At 43.7% G+C, this 22,376-nt stretch overlaps 1 protein-coding gene and 1 pseudogene across 1 annotated transcript; both read right to left on the bottom strand.

The window, feature by feature from the left end:
- Positions 1 to 11,141: 11,141 nt before the first annotated feature.
- LOC127691174 (mannose-binding protein A) lies at positions 11,142 to 14,642 on the bottom strand. Its single transcript, XM_052190725.1, has 4 exons — positions 14,486 to 14,642; positions 13,984 to 14,100; positions 12,432 to 12,506; positions 11,142 to 11,549 (listed from the first exon to the last, which is right to left on the bottom strand). The coding sequence occupies exons 1-4, from the start codon at positions 14,637 to 14,639 to the stop codon at positions 11,176 to 11,178; spliced, it is 720 nt and encodes a 239-aa protein (XP_052046685.1). The 5' UTR covers positions 14,640 to 14,642; the 3' UTR covers positions 11,142 to 11,175.
- A 4,182-nt stretch (positions 14,643 to 18,824) lies between these two features.
- LOC127691549 (pleckstrin homology domain-containing family F member 2-like) lies at positions 18,825 to 19,585 on the bottom strand (annotated as a pseudogene).
- Positions 19,586 to 22,376: the final 2,791 nt, after the last annotated feature.

Genomic DNA, 22,376 nt, shown 5'->3' with positions numbered 1-22,376 from the left:
GTTGAGAGCACTGCTCCAGACCATCTAAGGGCAGAAAACCGTCACCGGCATAGAGCATAAAGGTAAGAATCACACGCCTGCTTCCAGCCCGGAACTCCAGTGGGGGGTATAAGTCTGTTCATGTCAGATGCCCACTCTGGTTCTCGTAGGTAAGGTTTAGGAATAGGACCACACAGCACAGTATCTCCACCGAGATTCCCTTAGTGTCATGACAGTCTTGGAAGATCCTTTCAAAGAAACCATTAACATTGCCATTAACAATGCCAAATCTCTGTTTATAAATTTGATTTTACTTTTTATGTGTCTAAATGTTTTTCCTGCATGTAATTCTCTGCATCACATGCATGCCTGATTCCAGCAGAAGCCAGAAGAGGGTGTCGAATTTCTTAGAAGTAGAGTTACAGAGTGGTAATTGCAATGCGCATACTGGGAATTAAAACCTGAGGTCCTCTGGAAGAGCAGCCAGAGTTCTTAACCACTAAGCCATATCTGTAGCCACCCCGACCTGTCTCTTAACAGGAAGGAAAGAACAACAGAACTCTATGAACAATCTCCTATCATGTTGAAGGTCTGGGATGTTGAGACTCCAATTCCTTTCAAAGGAACCTTCAAATTTGCCAGAACCACAGGTGATGAGAGCTTGGTTTGCTCCGAACACAGAACATATGAAGAGGATTATTTGAGTTCTGTAGACACTGCCTGATTTTAAAAAGTGATGCAAATAGCTCAGAAGTTCACACTTTAAGGTTTAGATTCCTAGTCATACCCAGTTCAGCACACGTCTGAAGGCCAGCATGAGTTTTAACCTGTTCCTCCTACCCTTAGCCATATTAGCCAAGGTTCCTTTTTAGCTAGTGTGAGAGTTGAACTGGGATTACATGAGTCTATTTTTTAATTTAATTTTTTACATCCCAATTACTGCCTCCTGTCCTCTCCCCACAGAGTCCCTCCCCCATCTCCCAGCCCCCATTCCCCATCCCCATCCCCCTCTGAGAAGGTGGGCCTCACCTTTTGGATTCCCCAACCCTGGATCATCAAGTCTCTGCAGGGTTAGGTTCATCCTCTCCCACTGATACTCTGTTATGCTCACAGACAGGAGCCTAGCATAATTGTCCTCTGAGAGGTTTTACCCAGTAGCTGACTGAAACAGATGCAGACATCCACAGCCAAACATTATATTCTTAAACTCTTAGGAGATATGACAATCTACAAACTGCTACTTGGGTCAAAAGAGCTCTTGGTATCATAATACATGTCTGTAGCAGGGTCTTCTACAGTACATACATTACAAAACTCTGTTTGGTTTAATATTCTTTTATTTTGAGATGATTATTTCTTGTTTTCTTTTCCCTTTTTTTTATTACTTTTAGTTTTTTTACAGTCCAGCCATTCTTCCCCTCCTGGTCCCTCCTCCCACACTTCCTCATACATTCCCCCTACCCTCCCCCATCTCCAAGAGGATGTCCCCACCCCCTGCCAGGCCTCCCCACTCCCTGGGGCCTCAAGTCTCTTGAGGATTGCAACATTCAGAAGCTGGTATTTTCCATTTTTTTGAAAGAGAGTCTCTCTATGCAGCTCAGACTGGCCTCAGACTCTCCATTCTCCTGCCATTAACTTGAAGAGTCTGCAATCACAGGTCTACACCACCATGCCCAGATATGTTCTCAAGACTCCTGATTCTCAACCCTCATGTCACCAAATCAGCCTACATCCCATAATGCACAGCATGAGAGGAGCCCTCTGATGTTTTCTTTTTCTAGGAGCCTATTTTGTTCTGAATCCTTCTGACACACAGTTGTGTGAACCCACTGGGAATTGACTTACTTGTTTGGGGAATTTTCAACCCTTCTTACTATCTTGAAATCCTTCTTATTCAAGCTCAACTGTGTGTTTGAAAAACAGAACAAGCCTGCCCACCAAACCTTCCTATTAAAGAAAATATGTTCATTGAAATACCAAATACTTATCCAGAGCTGGAAACAAATGGCTAGTCATGTGCTCTGAGATCTTTAAGGATGCAGAGAAGTCATCTCTAGGACTGAATTGCAGCAGAAGGCAGTAGAAGTGCTGAGTGTAGATTTAGGTTGAATGGACAATGATCTAGAGCTCCTAGCCAGGAACACAGAGAGCTGTCTTCTTGTGCTGCTTGGAGATCAAGACCTTTCACGGGCACATGGCCTCATCTCTGACTACTTGGCTTCTGCATGGACACTCATGGTAGATTATCTGGGTTTCTCTAAGGATACAGGCATGAACCTCTGGCATATGTTACTTCCAGATGGGCAGATGGGAATCTGTGCCCACTTCTATCTGCCCTGTCTTTTGTGACCACAGTAATTGTGGAAAGATGGGTGGAAATGAAGCTGTACATTGTGACGCCCTGTAACCTTAAATATTTGAATGGAAAATATTCACCTTGAGGAGCAGCTGGATTCACTGGGACTATAAGGAGGCATCAGGGTCCATAAGTAGACATTTTCCAATATTAACATATTCAATCTGCATTTACTTGGGAGTCTGTAGGCCTATCACCCTGTTTGGTGAACCACACTTGTGTGGTCCCTTCCATATTTGTTTAATAAGAAGAAGAAATGAATAATCAAGGGAGCCAAGAGAACAAGACCCTTAGTTCCTGCTTGTAAGGGCTGAATAGAGTCTTTTTGAGACGTAGGCAGTCCCTTTGATCTGAAGTAAGAGCAAAGTGACCTCTGCCCATTCTTCTGCCTATTTATTTCCCTGAACACTTTAACTATAAGTGCTGGTGATTAGGTCGGGGCTGAAATGCCAGCATCCAACTTCAGGAAAGCAGATCCTTCTATGACTAGACTATGACTAGGTTGGGTCGTGAGTCAGAGTAGGAAGGATAGGAAATCAGGTGTGGGTTTTGAGTAAGCCTGACACCCTAGTTGGAGAGGAAGCAGCTAAAAGAGCAGAATGAGGAAGAGAATTCCCTGAAGGATCTAGAAACCCACTGCATGTTCCATGCGATCTTCACCGTGCAGAAAGAGTGATTAAGAGTGGAAGGGTCTCCTGAAATGATTCCAAGGTTCTTAGGAAAGAAAAGCTGCTAGTCAAGTGGGGGAGGGGGGGTTGAGCAAAATTGTGTCATTAGATAGGACTTGGCACATTTTAGATAGAATAGTAAACAATACAGGAATATTGTAAGTTAAACACTAAGTTAAAAATATACAAATTGATGGAATAGTAAAAAAAAGAACAGACTCTTAAAATGAAGCTGGGTTCATATACCATGTACACCTGATAAAAAACAAAGGGTGCTGAAACAGCTTGTCAGTTAATGCTATTCAATTAAATTACTGAGCACTTAAGGGGGAAACTTTAAAGCATTTGTTACATATAAAATTAAAACTAGGGCTGGTGATGCAGCTCAGTGGTAGAATGATTGCCTAGCATGCGTGAGTTCCTAGGCTCTCCTTCCAGTGTTCCAGTGTAGAAAGAAAGGAGAGAGAGAAAGAGAGAGAGAGAGAGAGAGAGAGAGAGAGAGAGAGAGAGAGAGAGAGAGAAAGAGAGAGAGAGAGAGAGAAGAATTAAGAAAGAATTTATTAATTAAAAATTAAAAGAAAATCAGAAGAAGATATGAGTATTATATCAAATATTCTTAGAAGAGAAATGGCTATCTAAAAACACTGCCAGAGAGGGAGACTCAAGTGATAATGATAATAATAATAATAATAATAATAATATAAAAACTGATGAAGAATGCAACATAACATACAATTAAAAGAGGAGTGCTAGGGATATAGCGCTGGCTCAGGTGTTAAGAGCACTGGCTGCTCTTCCAAAGGATCCAGATTCAATTCCCAGCCCTGACTGTAACTCCATTTCCAGAGGATTTGACACCTTCTGTTCTCTACTGCACAAGATGGCAAGTGTCTAATCTGCTTCCACCTCCCAAGTGCTGCAGTTACAGTCAGATAGGGACTACCACACTGAGCTTAAAATTTGTTTTAGGAAGATGAGCACTTGTGAGACGTGATAAAGTATACCTGTAATCCTAGAATGTGGGGGCGCAGACCTATAGACATTTCTTGTCTCAAAAAGAGAAATTGAATAAACAGTAATGATTAAACTCTAAAAAGTAAAAATAAACAGAAACAAAATTTTTAAATGACAAACTGAAATATTAAAGTTAATTAAATGTAAAACCAACAGCAACAACAAAAACAATAGAAATGATAAATTAAGAGGTCAGAATTTTTTCTGAGATAGGGTTTTTCTACATAGCCCTGGATGTCCTGGAACATGCTCTGTAGACCAGGCTGGCCTGAAACTCAAGGTATCTTTCTGTCTCTGCTGCCTAGGTTGTTGGGATTAAAGGCCTGTACCACCATGCCTAGCTGAGGTCAGACTTTTTAAAACTTTTGTCTGAAAGACTACATCCTGATAAATCTGTTTTAAAAATTCACCAAAATAAAAAAAAAATCCTTGTTAATTTGCAGTGAAATTGTGTCATCACAGACTCACTCTAAGTTAAAAATATTACAAATTGAAAACGCATTCATTTAATGCACCTAGCCTCTGAAACATTCAGGCTAAGCCAAGTTAGCCTTGAGTATAAGAACTCTTTCATAAGCCTACACCTGGCCAACGTTGTCTAACATAAAACTTAGTTTTTAATAAAATAGTGGCTGTCACACATACACAATCGTGTATTTTGTAATGAGATCTGAGAACACAATACCCCAAAGTATGCTGATCCCACTTGTGGTCTCAGGAGTCCATTGACAACTACAGCTCTCTGCTGCTTCCCAGCATCTTGAGAGAGAAATACACTCAAGTATTTCTGTCCCAGGAAATTCAACATCTCAAATATGATTTATACATTGTCATAAAGTTGAAAATTAGAAGTCAACCCCTTTAAAGTCAGGTATCATTTGAATCAGCAGCAAGAAAGATGCTTATAAGCACAGAGATCTTACAGACACTGCCAGAACTGAAAGAGGCAAGGATGGAAGGATCCTGGTTGGCCTCTACCCCACCTTTTTTTGTTTTTATCCTTTGGCCGGGTTCACATTCTCCGCCTCTTCCCAGAAGTTCTGGGTGGTTTATAGCTCCCGGATATGAGCTGTGTTTTCCCTGTGTGAACTAAGCCTGTAACCTTGGTCAGGAACCACCATAAAACCATGAGAGGTATGCTCAGCTCCCCAACCATTTTTGTGCAACCCAACTGGTAGAAGGACCATGATTCCTTAAGAGGTCCCAGAAAGTATCTTCCTGGGGATCACTGGGGATGAAGCACAAGATGGTGCCTTTATTAGGTCCCTCTGTCCACAGAGAGAAGGGCAGCCATGAGCACATGTATAGCCCATCTCCATCTGGTCCATGACAGACAAAGCTAATTCACTAACTACCACCAAAGTCTGACTCCATCTCAGGACTCCCCCTTTTTCTTAACAAAACTGAAATACATGCCATTTATTCTTTCTTCAATTTATGAAGCATTTAATTTCTAACTTAAATAAACCATTCACCCATGTTGATTCTTGGCCCAATTCTTGTATTTGACCTAATATTAGAATACAAAAATAGTTTTGAAAGGGATTAAATATGAGGAGTGGGCAAGTGTCATAGTTCACATGCTTCCCTGTAACATACTGAACAGTTACATGTGGCAGCATGTGCCAGTGACAAGGGACACATGCAAAAGAGGGTGGCCAAACATGTAGGTGGCCTTGATTTGTGACAACCCACTCTCATATTACCTAATCCAGTCCTAGGCTATTTCCCTCATTCCTATGAGATGAGAATTGATCCTGTCTGAGGCCATATTGCTATCAGTTTATTACCCTTGGTAGGATCTACCTATTAACACTTTCACCATTCCTCATTACTATAACTAGGTACCAGCTTTCCAGTATATAAACCTTTAGGGGACAATCAATATTCAGCCCATAGCACAAGATACCTTACCTCAGAGAGTTACTGGGCTCTTTCACCTTTTCTGATTCCTGCCTTAGGAGTTATTGACCACCAGTGTCATACATGAGATGGATTAGCAGGGTGGCCACAGCGATTTCTACACAGTGTTCCTACTGGACCTTCCCAAATACATGGCACTTGGCTCTGCAAGTACTTTTATGATGGTGGAAACCATAGATTCCCACAGGAATAGCTGGGCATTTCAGAGGCACTTGGTAGGATTGAACAATGAGTTCTTTTCTGCCTACCACCTGGGCACGTTAGAAAATTATTACAATATTAAATGGCTTCCAGGGTCTTAGAAAGGCAGTGTAGGAAGTGGGTGATTTGCAATGAAATTATGACCCTCCCTTAGATGCACTGTAAATTAAAAACATTACAAATTGAAAATGCATTTATTTAATACACTTAGCCTATAGAACATCATGGTTTAGCCCGGCTTCCCTCGAATAGCTGTCATTGGCAAGTATAATGAATAGAATAGATGTGCTAATATCTACCACCGTTGGCTTAAAAGGACACCACTCAGTAGGTTGGGAGACACTGATCAAGGGGAATCCCTTTGAAATTTATTAGTGAGACAAGTAAAGTTACTTTCTAGGACCTTGGGAAGAATCCTGGTGCTTTCTCCTGTTGGAAGAAGCAAAGGCAAGACAGTGCTGAAGAGTTTAGTTACAGCTGGTGGCACAACAAAGCCCTCCACTTTTGAGGTATGGAAGATGCATCCACCCTCCCACTGTACACTGACCCTCTGTCTCATGGGTCCCCAACAGGCTGTGTGGAGTGTCCTTAGTTACACTCTAATTGAAGCATCCATTCACTTTTGAGATTATTTGTGGTCACTGCAAACATTGCAAGTGAATGATTTGTTGTGTCCTTAAGAAAGAACCTACTTCAGAGAAAATCCCCAATTTTCCCCTGATGATGCTGAGCGCAGGAAAATGGAAGTCCACCTGACCCAGAAGGCTACACGGCAGCAATGACATCCTGTCGTGAGGGGACATGAAATGACTCTGGACATAACTATGTGGGCAGAGAAGAGGCTGGAGGTGGAATGGAAGTCCCTCTATAAAGAGCGCACAGTCTAGATTTGAGATGGAGCAGACACTGATGTAAGAATAGGCTGTTTATTGCTGCAGAGCCTTGGCACGCAGAGGATCTATAGTCAGTAAGAGCAGCCATCGCCATGGGGCTTGGAAGTTGTACAGAAGATCCAAGTGGATGCAGTAGTAAGGGCAGCAGAGACAAAGCAACAAGGGGCTTAGGGGAGCCTAAAGCTCTTGTGCTGGTGAGACTCTCTGAGCATGCCTGCCCTGCCTTCAAGACAACCAGCAGAGGGCAGCACGAGGCCACTGCTGACAGGGGTTACCTGAAGAAGCAGACTATGCTCATATCCATCTTCTAAAATGAACTCACTGCTTTTCTGGAATCCAGCCTGGCCCCAGGTTAATCTCTGGGTATGAGTTGAATCTCATATCCTGGTGGTGTTGTCAGGTCAATTCATTTGTGAACTCATCCATGGATGTGTTTGTCAGCCATCAATTGAGTTTATAAGTGACTCCCACCCATTTCTGGACACTGGATCTGTTGAGGTAAGCTTTGGAAAACTCACTGAGCCATGGCTACTGCTAGTGTGGCATTATTTGCAAGTAAATATTGTTGTAATAGCTTCACTGATAACAGCTTATCCGTCCTTGGTGATGATCATCTGATATAGGCACAATTGTTATTCCTGTTTTACCAAAAGAGCACGGGAGTGCAGAGACTGTATGAGACTTGCCAAGGGTTACACTGCTGCATCATGGTGAAGTCAGAATTGAGCCCAGGCAGTCTTGGATTAACCCTTGCTTTTAATGACATTGTCACAATGATATAAGTATATAAATATATAAACTATATAAATACATATATATGTATATATGCATACATACACTATATATATATGCAAACTGATAGCAAATATCTACAGTTGCGGAGAGGAAAATAAAAACAAGAGTTAAAAAAAACTTAAGGCTGGATTTGGGGACAACTTAGATTCATTAGTCAGATGAGTTTCATGAAGGCAACATTGGTGAGATCTAAAGTTTGCCCAAGATTATGCCAGTGCCTGAATAGTCATTGCTGATTCCACAGCCTCTCGCTACATCTAGTGTCATTTGTGGGCAGTTTGTACATGACCACCATGCATACTTTTCACCTAAAGTCTCTGGAATATTCACCAGCGAAGGAGGAGACAGAGAGAGACCTGACCACAGATGGAAGAGGGTTGGGATGAGTTGCTGGCAATGGGGTGCACAGAGTATCAGGCTTTGGATCTGTTGATTGGCATACATATGTGCACAGAAGTATGTGCACCAGCCCGAGTCCAGGTCATACAAGTGCCTGCACAAGACCTTCTGAACCCAGCACCTCCTATACTCTGGCAACTCCCTGGAGCCTTTCTGTCCTAGCTCTATTATCTATAAAGTCACGGGAGGTAGTAAGACCTTAGGATGTGTGCACATGGTTCTGGACTGGCAGCAGGTTATATGTAAGGAGTAGTTGGGAGTGTTAATGGACAGACACTATGCATAAAGCAGAACCCCTTTGCATCATGAGAGGCCTCCCCCAAAACGAAGAAAGCCTGCCTTCTGGCATGGGTACAAGATGGACACAAGTCACCAGGGTGACTGTTATTTCTTGGGACAGTGATTTCCAAGAATCTTGCCAAACATCTTGGTCACCTGAGAAACTCACAAAGACAGGAGATTTTGAGAAAAATTTAACAGGACCAGAGATTTTAAACTATGTCATGATGCTAGTCAATTCTGCCAGCCACTGCTCTAAAGAGCTACACAGAGTGCACAAGCTCTGGTCTACCAGGACAAGACAGGCTAGACTTCATGCTGCCGATGGCTGACCTAGTCTAAGGCTTGTGTTTACTTTGTAAATGCTTACCAGAATTCTATCTCTTTTGAATGTGGCAGTTGTCCCTGCCAAGAGCAGACTGGTTCATACTTGGGGACCTTCCATCTAAACAGGTCACAGCTCCCCAGCTGGTCTCTTGTCAGGAGCACCTCTTTCTCTTTCTCTCTTTTTTCCCCCAATAACCCAGGGTTACCACAGTAACATGGCTTTTTAAAACCAACTTCCTGGCATCTCTATCCTGAGCCTCGGATGACAACTGATACTTTCCTGGCTAATTCATGTGTGGAAAAACCCCCGAATTCCTGACAATTACCAAAGTACAGATCTGTTACACAACCTTGAGCAAACAGCCTTAGGGCAGAGGCTCTACAGAGAAATCATGCCAAGGGTCAAGACCATGGCCTCACCCTTAGAGCTGGCCGGCCTCTAACAGCCACAGAGAAAGGAGCCTGCCTGGACCCAAGAAGGATGTCATCTAGTGTGAATGAGAGGCCTTCAGTTAGAACCCAATGACCCGACCTCTGGCTGGAACATATCAACAGCAGAGATGTCTGAGTCTAGAGAAAGACTGTCCTGATAGCAGGCCCTTCAGTTGTAGGGTGCAGAATTCAGGCTGGAACCTGGATCATGAGTCTCTCAGTCTTTGAATGTCATTTTTCCCTTTGTCACATGAAACAAACTGTGACCCCAGTAGCTGTGTCTGCATATCTACAAAAGGAAACTCACTCACAGATACAATTTAACCTCCAAATCCCCATTTCCTGGATCATCTATACTTAGGATTCTAATTTATCCTGTAGAGGTGCTCTGTATCTTAAAACATCCCCTGTGCTTACCCAATGAATAATTCTGGTCTATATCACAAGCGTATGTTGTCTGAAGAAAATTCAGCAATGTGACAGTATAGCTGTGCTACAAACTGAGGCACATGGTCCTGCCCCCTGCACTCTGCTGGCCCTGGTGTCTTCTGAAGGTCCCAGCCTAGTTCTCACACCCGCTGGGAAAGTTTTGTGGATGCAGCACACAGCCAGACCTTGACTGCTCTGTAGCCAACTTATCCAACCATTTGTAAATGTTTGCTGTATCCATTGAACAAACATCCATCAACCACCCAACTACAGAGTGCTTTCCCTGGCAGATCAGGAGACATGAAGTACAATGGAAGTTAACAAAGGCTCCACAGTGAGTGAGAATGACGGTTAGCTCATTCACCCTGAAATGTTTTCCAAGCTCACTTGTGAACAGCAAGCAGCTGGGGCCAGAATTCACCTTCTTCTAGCTCCACTCATTGTGCTATTGAATCTCAGCTCAACATCCCCTCAGATAAGTGGAAAACAAATCTCTCAGGGTCACAAGAGATAGATCAAAACCTTGGACCAAGAAAGAACCAGAACTGCAAAGGAGGAAGGTCCAGTCCTGGCAGTTGAGGTGCCATCATTTAACCTTAGGGGAGAAAACTAACTACAGGACTTTCCTCTGAGCTGACGATGGGCTCAGTGATCCACTGTGTTTCCGTGAAAGGAAGAGATGTTGAATAGTGGGACTGACATTGTGAGCCGGACACCCTCTGAATGAGCATCTGCCTCTTTCTACGTCGCCGGAACACAATAGCGCATCAATCCCATGTAGCAATGCAAGAAAAGGCAGCATTTCATCCTTGGGGTGCAGAGCGAGTAAAGGGAGGACACAGCTACTTGGCAGGGGGTTCTTAGGACTGAGTGTGATTACTCACAAAGGATACTGCCCTTCGTTCCAGTCAGGTAGACAGAGGGCCCCTGGGGCAGCATGTGGAACCTAAAAACAGCTCTGTCACAGGGAGGACCTAGCTAGCCTGTGCCTGGAGTATAGTAAGTGTCCAGAAATGTTAACTCTCTTCCTTTCTCCACCAAATATAGATCCCTGTAAAGGAACACGCAAGAGGCACCTTGTAAACTGAGGACAGCTTCAAGCAGGCAAGCTTGACACCACTTAGTGACAATTCATGGGGAAAAGGAATTGGATGCTTTTATGGCTGAGATAAGCTTCCACTCTGGCACAGGTCTGGCACACCTTCTGTCCTTTGGTGAAAGGGGGGATATTTATTGTAGTTTTTCCATAGTTGATTCCTTGCTGTGTTCCTAGCAAAACGATGTGACCTTTGCTTGTGCTCATCAGACCCTGGTGCCTCATGGTCTGCTTCCCTTCATGGCCTCATGCCACAACCAAATATATCCTCTCCCCTCAAAAGAATCACTTAACACTAGGCTTGAGAAACCAGTTCTGAATTTTCTTTGGAAGCAAGTGAGAGTGCAGAGAGGAGCCAAGGAGAAGATGGAGGCGCTGGTTTCCTCAGGCTGGGAACTCACAGACAGCCTGGAAGGAAGCTTGGCAGGAAATGTCATTCCACAAGCCATTATCTAATATAATGACACAGTCTTCCCCAGAGCCATAGTTATTGGGCTCGTCCTTTTTCCAGTTGCTGTAGGTGATCCTCCCCCCTGTCACATACATGAACTGGCCTTCAGTCACCTCGTCCGTGATACCTAGGAAGGCAACGCCTGTGGCCACTTCTTGGATGGCTTTGTTCTCCTCATCATTCCTGGGGATAGCCACAGTGCCTTGGAGCTCTGTGCACAGAGCCTTCACTTTGGAAAAGGGCATCTTTTCATGGTTGGTCACAAACAACTTCTTCCCGGACTTTTTGCCCATTGAGAAGGCATGCACTGAAATCAAAGGAGAAGAGGCTCACTCAGTGTGGTGCCCAGGCAGGACCTCAGCTGAAAAAGTCCTCTGGGAATTCAGGACTCTAAATAGTAGTCTCAGGTCCAATCACACTAGGCCGGAACCTAGGAAAAAGGTATGACCCAAAACAGCAGTAGAGCCGGGAAAGAAATGCACAGCTTCATGCAATCAGCTGAAGCTTTCTGGGATAGCTCACGGTTGATAGCAACATCAGTCAAAACACAGGTAAACATCGGGCGGTACCTGAGGCCCTCCCTGCCCCATGTGGGCACCAGAATAAGAGAAGGGTACCAAGATTCAGCGAAGAACAGTGAGTGGGGAGCAAACAGGAAAGATGTTGAGCAAAACAGACTTCCACTCTGCCCTTTCTTGCTACTGTGTGCAAGCTGTGTGGATAGAGAGTTGAGTTATACTTCCTGATTTCCTTTCCCTCATTTGTAAGAAGTATAATATCTTTTTAAAATTGTGTGTGTGTGTGTGTGTGTGTGTGTGTGTGTGTGTGTGTTTCTGTATGTGTCTACATGCATGGCACAGTGTGCCTGGTGTAGGTCAGTGGACAGTATTTGAGAGCTGATTTTTCTCCTCCCACAGTAGGTTCTGGGCATTGAATTCAAGTCATCGGCCTTGTATGGCAGGTGCTTCTCACTACTGAACAATCTCCCCAATCCTGAGACACGGATAATGTCTCAACCAGAGTTGGTGAGAAGATTGAATGATATTATGTCATAAGAAAGAGCCATGCCTGTAGAGATCTGGGGTAAAGTTAGTGTTCAGAATTGTTAGCCCTCTTACACTCTCCCCCAACTCTAGATCTGCAGGGAGACGTTGGAGTGAGAACACCCTGGGGCTCAGAGAAAACTTACACTTGTTGGTTAGCTCCAGTTTTGATTTCAGGATCCTTATCTCTGCTTCCATATTTGCCAGCTTCGCCTCAATGGCTGCAAGAGCATGAGGAAGAGAGTACTTAGTGAAAAGAAGACTTTAACCTGGAGTCTCAAACACTGGGCTGCAGGATGGGAGAATTAAAAAGTTCATAGCCTGGGGAGAAAATGCAGTAGGCAAAGTGTTTGCCATGCAAACACAAGAACATGATTGATTCCTAGGACCTACATAAAAGCCAGGCATACCATCCCCATGCTGGACAGGCACGGAGAGGTGCAGACAGGTAGATCTCTGGGGCTTGCTGGCCAACCAGCCTAGCCTAGCCTACTTGATAGCTTCCAGACCAGTGAGAGACCTTGTCATAAAAAAAAAGATGGATTTTATAGGAAGAACAATATCTGAGTATAACATCCAGACTCCACATTCATGCACACATATGTATACTCATCACAAGTGCACATACATGCACATGAATATTTATGTACACAAATATTCTTAGACACACAAATAAAGCTCATTAAAAAGTAAGCTTATTCCAGAAAAATTAAAGAAGCAAATAGGAAAAAGTAATTTTGCTGCTTTCCCAGGTGTAAGTTAGTTATACTCATGACCTGTTACACTAGTTCTCCTTCCTTTCTTTAATGGAGTGCTTAAACATTATAATATTATATTAATTTCTAAAAAATATTTATTAGTCTGTGATTTTTCTTTATGATTCTTTTTCATCTTTCATTACTGGTAAATTCTCTCTGTGTTGTTTATGTGTGTATGTGTGCTCATGTGTAGATGCATATGTGCGTGATGGTTGTGTGTGTATGTGTGTGTGTGTGTGTGTGTGTGTGTGTGTGTGTGTGTAGAGGCTGGAGATCAACCTAGGGTGTCATTCCTCAGGATCCATCTTTTGTGGACACTAGATTCCTCATTGGTGTAGAGCTTTCAGAATGTGCTAGACTACCTGGCTAGCAAGTCCCAGGTATGTGTCAATCTCTGCCTCTCCAGTGCTGGGATTACATATGTGTGCCAACATGAATATTGGGGTTTTCCTTTTTTATTTTGTTGTGTGTTATGTGGGCACTTGGGATTGAACTAGCCCTTCATGCCTGTGCAGCAAGCATTTTACCAACTGTGACTCCTCTCCACCCTCCAGGCAAGCTCTTTAATACTTTTAACTCTTCTTTTGCTTACTTTCACTCTGAAGCAGTTGCTATGGTATTCTTCATTACTCGAGATTTCAATGAGGCAAACCACTTTCATGCAACTCTTCTTACAATAGACATGAGGGAGGGGCCCAGTTCTTCCCTCATAGCCTGGATCACACACTGGACTTCCACTGGAAGAAAAGTTAGCCTGGTGTCCTAATAACTCATGGGAGAATGACCCTGAAGGGTATTTCTTGGGGACATAGTGACACTGAGTCAGGAAACAGCACTGAGTATGACCTTGTGAGGAATGACAGAGGCACCTCCCCACATGGCTTCCTCTTCCTAGAACACACACCCTGGCTCAAGCGACTCACCTAATGCATTCTCTTACCTCTATTGTCTCCATGATCCCCTTTTTGGCCTTTCATTCCGGGAAGTCCAGGGATTCCCACATTTCCTGGAGGCCCCAATTTCCCTGGAGGGCCCTGCAAGCCCCTGAGCCCTTGACCTGTTGGGAGATAAAGGAAGCATGTCCCAGTGACTGTTACTCATTCTTTTTCTCTTGAAGTTGAAAGTTTGAGCCACACTGACTCCAAGAGAGCCAGGGAGCTAGTTATTGGTGACTCAGAGTTGAGAGATCCTCTGCCTCCCAAGTCTGTATATCTGTCCTGAGGGACAACCCCACCTCACGGACCCCTGTATGGAAGTATGAGTCAAGAGAGCTGTTAAGCACTGTTGGTTGGGAGGAAGTGATACCGTAGAAAGTTCGTTGTGAGTAGAACACGGCATAATGAAAGCCAAGCCTCCCCAGGTCCCTGGGCTCCATCTCTGAATGCAGAACTGCCCCCCACTGGAGAGAAAAGTACAGAAAACCACAATACAGGGCTTCATACCTGGTTCTCCCTTCTCCCCTTTGGGTCCATCTCTCCCATCTCTGCCACAGGCTATCACAGAGCAAGTCTTCAGGGTATCCTCACAGGTTTGTGACGCTGATGAGGACACGCTCCCCACACACAGAAGGACAGGGAGCAACGGAAGCAGGAGCATGGTCCTTACCTGAGAGGGGGGAAAGTCAATGAGACAAATTCCATGTCCCTTGACTTATAGCTTTTGTTCTTAACTATAGCGGTCTGCACCCATGGCTGGGAACAGCAGACGTGAGGGATTTATAGCCTCTGGCTCTGAACTATTAAAGGTACATCACAACGAAGACTACGGAAGTAAAACTTTGAGTTGGGTCAGGGCTAAAGCCAAGAAAGGTGAAGAGGAGGAGCCCAGAGTCCTTGTGAGCACAGTGTTTAAGGATTAGCTTGTGTTACCCTGAGACCCTACAAATTCTGAAAATTATAAACCAGCCATGCTTGTGGTGGTCTGGCAGGAATGCAGATTGCTTAGCACCTAATGGCCCTGGATCTCTTTTTTCTTGGCTCTTTTTCTTTTTCACAAGAATCCCAGTCCCCTACTTTTCCCCCTTCGCATGGTCCTCAACCTAGATCGTAGAGAGGGAATCTAAGAACCCACAAAATGTACTTCTCCGCCAGCTATGGCTCATAGTTCAAGTAAAAATGCCTATTTTACATCAGAGTTGTGATGATTTTCCCAACATCTGGTCAGTGTCATGTTCAAAGTCTCTATTTTGTGAAAAGAATTTGCTGGAAACAGACCACAATCAAAGTGGAGACTTCTTGTTTCATTGATCCTTTCCTTAGGAGACTTTTCTTGCCTTGAAATCTCACCAAAAGGTCATTTCTACCAGGAAAAGTCTCAGGCTCCTACCATGTCTGCTTGAGGGTGTGTCTCAACATGCTTCTCCAAGCAGAACAATATGGCTATCCAGGTCTTACTCTGAGCTACCGGCCTCCCAGGGCTGTCCCTCTGCTATGACCTAGTGTCCTTAGTCCTGGCTGACCAGCTGTTGCATCTGTCTTTGTTTAACCTGCTCTGCCACTTCCCATAATTTTCTCTTTCTCCAGCACGAAGCAAAAGATGACAAGTTGGGAGGCATCTCCCATAATTACATCCTTCTCCATCTTTCCCCCTTTCTGTCTTATTTTTAAACTCCTCTGATGATGCTTAGGACCACCCATATGTTACCCATCAATGGTTACTTGTTGGTGGCATCTCCCCACCTTCCACTCCTACTTTTCCCTTTGGAAATGACTGTCCTTTAGTTTGCATATGGTCCAGTCAATCTAGGAAGGGCACAAATGAGAGATACAGGCCTACATGGGCTGTTCCATTAAACCTTTGTCTGGCCCTTACAAGATTAAAGCTGAGAGGCCAGACTCCAGACCCAAGGCCCACCACTTTTGTCCTGAAAGGATTCACTGTTACAAAACCTTGCTGCTACGGTTGAGGTTTGACAATCCTGAACTGCCCTGAGGTCAGTACAAATGATTCCCTAACAGCAGGGCTTCCTCTTCTCTACCGGGCTGTCCTGGACCCCACCTGAGGAATGTGAGTAGTCCTGCACCTGAGATTCCTGGAATGCCTCTCCAGCTGTCATGGCATCTCAGTACCTTGGCCTTCAGCCAAGGATCTTTGCCCACCCTGGGCATTCTCACCCTCTTCCCCAAAACTATATAACCTTCAGTTTACCCCAATAGAGTGTAGCATACAAGCCCACTCCAAATAAAGGAATATGCACAAGCTAAGATCCTCTCAGAGAGCTGTTTTATTGATGATCTGAGAGATGTAAATTAAGATCTTCCTAAAAGGTCTTCTCCAAGACATCCCACCCCAACCCATTTGCCTGTGTATTCACTCTCAGCCTGACTGGAATCCTGCAGAACTCCACCTATCCTGGGCCTTCTAGACTGGTGTACAACCACATCTAAACAACCCCAGAGGAAGGAAGCAGAGGACCACAGCTGGTCCCCAAAATGCATACCACAACTTACTAGGGTTTCTTTATTGTAAAGGAACAGTGAAAGAGAAGCTGTGTCTCCTCCAGTCCAGCTTCTGGTAGCGTCCTCCTCAATGACAGGCCCATTGGCCTAGTGACCGGAGCCCAAGCTGGACTGGCCTTCAACCCCAGTTTAATAAGCAACTATCCTTGGAGCTGTTGTAATTGGGAAGTTGTCCAGAGCTGCTGGTGGGATCTCTGCTCAGTGCTGAGTAGCTCTGCTTTAGCAGTCTACAATCTTCCTACCACCGTGTTCTCCTCCCAGATGTCCATCCATATGGCTTAGACACGCCAATCCTCTAGAGCCACAGGCTCTTGGCATGGCTCCATCAAGATACTCCTTTTAAAAATAATAGCTGTAAAATACTTTTATTGTAAAAACAGTCAACAGAGGTCGACCGTGCAAATGTTATGCCTGGACATTTACCCTTGGTTCCTGAACTTCCAAGTTTCCATTAGCATTTCTCTGTTTTTTATGGTCCTTTCAAGCATGCTTACTGACTACACACATATGCTGCTCTGAAACAAACACAAATCCATCTGACAACCAACCAAAATAAAAAACAGGAACAAAGCCCCCAAGCCATGCTCTATTGTGCTTTTTTTTTCACATTTCCTACAGAGAGACCCGTATAGTTCATACACTTTCAAAACTAAACAGAGAAGTAAAATCAGTTCTGTAACCACGTAGTGAAATACCCATGACTCTTCATTCACAAGTTACTGAATCAAACCCCAGCACATCTGCAGAATTATGAAAATTTTAAAATTTGAAAGGGGCGGTGGGGCTTGAAAAGAACTCTGAAAACACACACACACACACAAAACACAAAACACAACTTTCAGCCTGCAGGTTTCCCTGCATTTGAAAACCTAGTTCCCGCAGCATGCCAGTGGCCAGAGCGTGCACAGCATGTCCAGTGCTATGTAGTGAGCGGGCCTACAGCACAATGGCTGCCTCCAAGCATAAAGAGAATAACTACCAGTTCTCAAAGCAATCTTGATTGATGGTCACAATTTAGAAATATCAACTGCTACTCTATTTCCATATATTGAAAAATGATTTCCGAAACAAGTTAAAGATACAATTGTTTTCCAAAAATAGAAATTGCTTGGGGCTTCATAAACTCTGTAAAATACAATACCATGTTGTAAATCAAGGTTATTTCACAAAAACATTGATGATACTTACAGAAAGGGAATCATATCAAACTCTGATCTTTTCCCAGATCTATAAGACTCCGTGTTCTACTGTGAGAATTTTTTTTAAAAAACTTTTGATTCTTGCCAGGTGGTAATGGTGCCTGGGAAGTCAAAGGCAGGTGGATTTCTGAGAACTCAAGGCCAGCCTGGTCAGGAAATTGAGTTTCAAGACAAGCGAATCTACACAGAGAAACCCTGTGTGGAAAAAGATAAGGGTTTCCTCAGATTTTTTCCTTTTAGAAATAATGGAAAGCAAACAAAGTTAGATGTAAAAATATCTTAGGAAAGTAGAAGCTTATGAACGTGCCACTTCTATACTAGTGATGAATTTCAAATCAAGTTCCTAAGAGTGGCAACTGGATAATTTTAAACACATATGTGATCATTATAATTTGGTGCCTAGAGGAGGTAAAATTATAATCTATTTTATGAAAAATATGTATTCATGTAAGAGTGAAGATACCTCTAAATTTAGTTCCTTGTAGCTGTCAAATAAATGTTCTTACCTACATCCATCAGACACCCATTCTCCACCGTAAGAGCACCAGTATGTTTACATCAGTCACAGAAATAAGAAGGTAGGGCTTGCATTTATTTCGGTGGCCATGCTGCCACTTGGCATTGAGAAAAGAGAATAAAGAATTTCCAAACTGTGTTCTGTCACTGGTGTTGTAACCGTTACATAGAATGCTCGGGGAAAAGTCAGGTATCAGTCACATCCCATCATTCTGTGCTTTTAGTTTTTCCATATCAGGGGGGAAAGGTGATACACGATCTCTTAAATAAACATCTTTTCCAACTTAACAACAAAATAATCTACAAATAAGGAGAGTAGGAAGCCAAGACCCTATCTAATGTATTTGCAACAGTTTGTCCCTATGAGAGTGCAGAGAGGGACAGACAGCACGGGGCTGCTTTCTGTAGGATTTCTGTAGGATACAGAGAGGCACAGAGGCTAAGGCCTTCTCAGGCAGTCATGGCTAGAGCAAAACCGAGAGAGCCTGGAATTTTCCACGTTCCCCAAAGCTGATTCTCAGGCAGTCAATTAAATATTTCATAGCATGTCCTTAGTCACTGCTATCATCATCATCATCATCATCATCATCATCATCATCATCATCATCATCACCATCATCATCATCATCATCAGATGCGTCATTTAAAGGCGACTTCAATGACGGACTGTAAGAGTCTGATCTAGTTGGCTGACACATGGCCACATCCCCAGTGGAAAGCAGGTCGCACAACCATAGCAGAAAGTCACAAATCCACACAGGCTTAGAAGACTGACTGGGAAGAAATCTCTTTTCAGAACAGGGACCACAAACAAGAAAGCCGCGTTTGTGGCAATGGTGCTGCTGATTCGTGAACTTTGCTTTCTGACAGCTCTTATACATGGTGGCCTCAGAGTCAGGGACCCAGACAGCCACATGCTCACTGCTAGGTGTCTTCCCGCTTTTGGAGAGTAAGTCAGTGACACAATTATGTGATTCATCCACTCTGACTTCTCCACGTCAGTGGCAGCATAAACTGCAAACGACTTAGTCAGTGTCTTAATAAGCCAACCATTGGCTTCATTCTCCTTCATAATTTGATGGTAATTCTCCTTCATCTTTGATGGAATCAATGGTAACACTTTCCAAGGAAATAATTTGTTTGCTGTATTTTTTTTTCTTCTGGATAACAATATTGCCATATACAAGAATACCATTAAATAAGAACAACTGCTCTGCTTTAGGCTTCTTTCTGCATAGATTAGTCAATACTCTTTCTCCAACAAGCACCCGTCCAGTGATGGTCAAGATGACCAGCTGCTCCAAAACTAGTTCTCCACAAGACTTACGCGACTAATATTTGCTTCACTGTTTGCCAGGCAATCCACCATCTTTTGCTAATAACCTGGCCAGGGGTGGGTGACAGTGCCAAGGATGGGACTCCTGCGACTGACTCCTGCGACTCCTCCGACTCTTCCAACTCGACTCTGACTCCGACTCCGACTCCTTCTCTACCTCCTCGCCCACCCGCGAGGCCTAAATGATCCCGACATGGTAGGCAGAGCTGCTCACAGGTGACTTCCAAGATACTTTTTTTCATAACAAACATTCATAGATGTTGTACCAAACATTCTCGATCGGGCATACACAGAAACAACGGAGATAACTAGCTCTGTGAAGAGCTGAAAACAAGCAATTGTAGGCCCTGGTCATTGGGAGGGTTTCAGTGAACTACTTATTAAGCCTTCGTAGTCAAAGGTCTCACAAACTCTAGACCCGAGATCTGTATCACTAGCTGCTGTACGGGCTTGGGGGTCCTGACACGGTAGACCTATATGCTACTATATAACCTGCATGAGCACTGAAATACAAGAAGGTCCAACCTGTTGCTGCTGCTTGCTGGTACCTGCCGTTGCCACACAATGCTGCTAGAAGCCAAGAATTAACAATAGCTGTTAAGTGCTGGGGCCTCTGGTGCTTAAAGCTGGAGTCATAAGGCTCCAATCTAATTTCCCAGAGCCATATGTCTCTTGCTTCTATACTCTATTTCTCGGCTGTTAGAACTAAGTATTGTCAGCACTGAAATAGCTTTACTTGGTCTACTAACGGGTCCCACCCAGGTGGGATAAGAGAACCCAGCCCACTTATTTGGTAGCCTGCCTACCTCGCAGAGCTTCCAATCTGCCAGTGCTTGAGAAAGATCTGTAGAACAAATGACCCTCGGCACTGTGTTCTTGGCACAAGCCCTGTGGCTTCCCTTGTAAGAGCTACAGCTGGCTCATTCACCAGTGCTGATACCTTTCTTGGGCAGGAACTAGATACAGTTCACTTTACCTCAGAGTGTAACCCAGACCTGGGGACATAGAAAGGATGCAGTGAGAGATGGAAGAAAGAAGTTTTGCAGCTGACAGACCAGGCTGAGGTTCCTTGAGCTTGGGTTTCTTGAGTGTCCAGTGTTTACAGAGGCTGATCAAGTGGCCTAAGTCCCTGATGTGACCTTTGATGACTGCTTTCCTCCACATTCACATCCATTCAGTGGAACTCTCTGTCTTACCAAAGAACTTGAGAGGTTTGTTTTCCTTAGAACAGAGTGGGTGGGCCCAGGCTGTGGCCCTGTGGTTGCTATTTTGGCTTCTCAAGGGCCATCAATCCAGGTTTACTTAAAACACCATGTCCTCTCTTCACTCCTCTTAGAGGAAGCCTGCCAGTACCCAGAAGAGCCCCTGTGGGTAAGAAGATGCCTTTCGGGGTTATGTTTTTCACTGTTGATAAAAACCACTGGGCCCATAAGATCAGAAGAAAAATGGCATTTATTCCAGACAGCCAATGAGTAGACTGCTCCTTAAAGTGGGGCTTTAAACTGTGAACAAAGAAAGAGTAGAAAGATTTTGATCTGCTTTAGTGTAGTGGCACATGCCAATCACCATCGTCCTTGGAAGTATTATAGGAGACCTTCCTGGGTTGTACAGTGAGTTTCAGGCCTTCTTCTGCTGCATACTAAGATCTATGCCATAAACCAAACAAAAGAAATTAAAAAAGAAGCATGATTACATTAATGAGCCAAAGTAGGGAAAAATCAGAAATTATATTGAATATAAATTGCTTGTATAAGTAAATAAATATTTGGCAAACATGACCCTGGTCGTTTGAATTCTTGTTTCCATACATTTGCTTATTTCTTATTTTTTTAATTAGATATATTCTTTATTTACATTTCAAATGTTGTCCCCTTTCCTGGTCCCCCTCCCCCAAAAATCCCCTAAACCATCCTCCCTCCCACTGCTCACCAATCCACCCACTCCCACTTCCCTATCCTGGCATTTCTAGCCTTCTCAGGACCATTGGCCTTTTCTCCCTTTGATGTCCAACAAGGCCATCCTCTGCTGCATTTGCATCTGGAGCCATGGGTCCCTCCATGTGTACTCTTTGGTTGATGCCTGGGAGCTCTGGGGGTACTAGGTGGTTCTTATTATAGAATTATATGCCCATGCTCTTTGCTGAAGTACTTTGTAGAAGGGTCCACTTGAGCCTGGAGAGTAAACACTCAGCCCTTTTGATGTTTGTCTTGGCTTTATGACTAAGCAGGTTGGGAGGAAGCAGTACCCTCAAGGGTGCTCACAGGTTAAATGTGACCTATTGTGTTTCTTTCCCAGCCCTAGGAAGAGCATCCTGCTAATAGCCATTACTAGCAGGATCATGGACAGAATAGATAGGAACTCACCTAGACTTCCTGAGCACAGCACTTGAGTCCAGGCAAACTCAAACAATATTTTCAAAGCTCAACACACAGGGCAGGAAAAAAATGAGTGCTATGTTGTAAGCATATGATGACTTCTTTTGGCAATATCTGACGTGTTAGGTGTTAATACCAATGACTATAGAAACAGTACAATGCATAGACAAATCATGGAGGAAACAAAATGTTATTCTGACATAGATACTGTTAAAAATATAAATCTATGTTATGTCCAACAGACCTCATAGCAATTTGAAAATTAGATGACATTGATATTAGAAGGCAATTTTAAATTATTTAAGTTGCTGGGTAGTTGTGTTCATACCTTTAATCCTAGCAATCTGATGATAGAGGTAGGTGAATCTTTGAGTCTACAGAGTAAGTTTCAGGAAAGCCAGGGCTACAGAGAGAAACACTGTCTCAGAAAACAAAAAGCAGCAAATAGA

Source organism: Apodemus sylvaticus, chromosome 8 (assembly GCF_947179515.1).
Source record: "Apodemus sylvaticus chromosome 8, mApoSyl1.1, whole genome shotgun sequence".
Taxonomy (NCBI): domain Eukaryota; kingdom Metazoa; phylum Chordata; class Mammalia; order Rodentia; family Muridae; genus Apodemus; species Apodemus sylvaticus.
The sequence above is the reverse complement of the archived record's forward strand: the minus strand, read 5'-3'. Positions and strand labels throughout refer to the sequence as shown.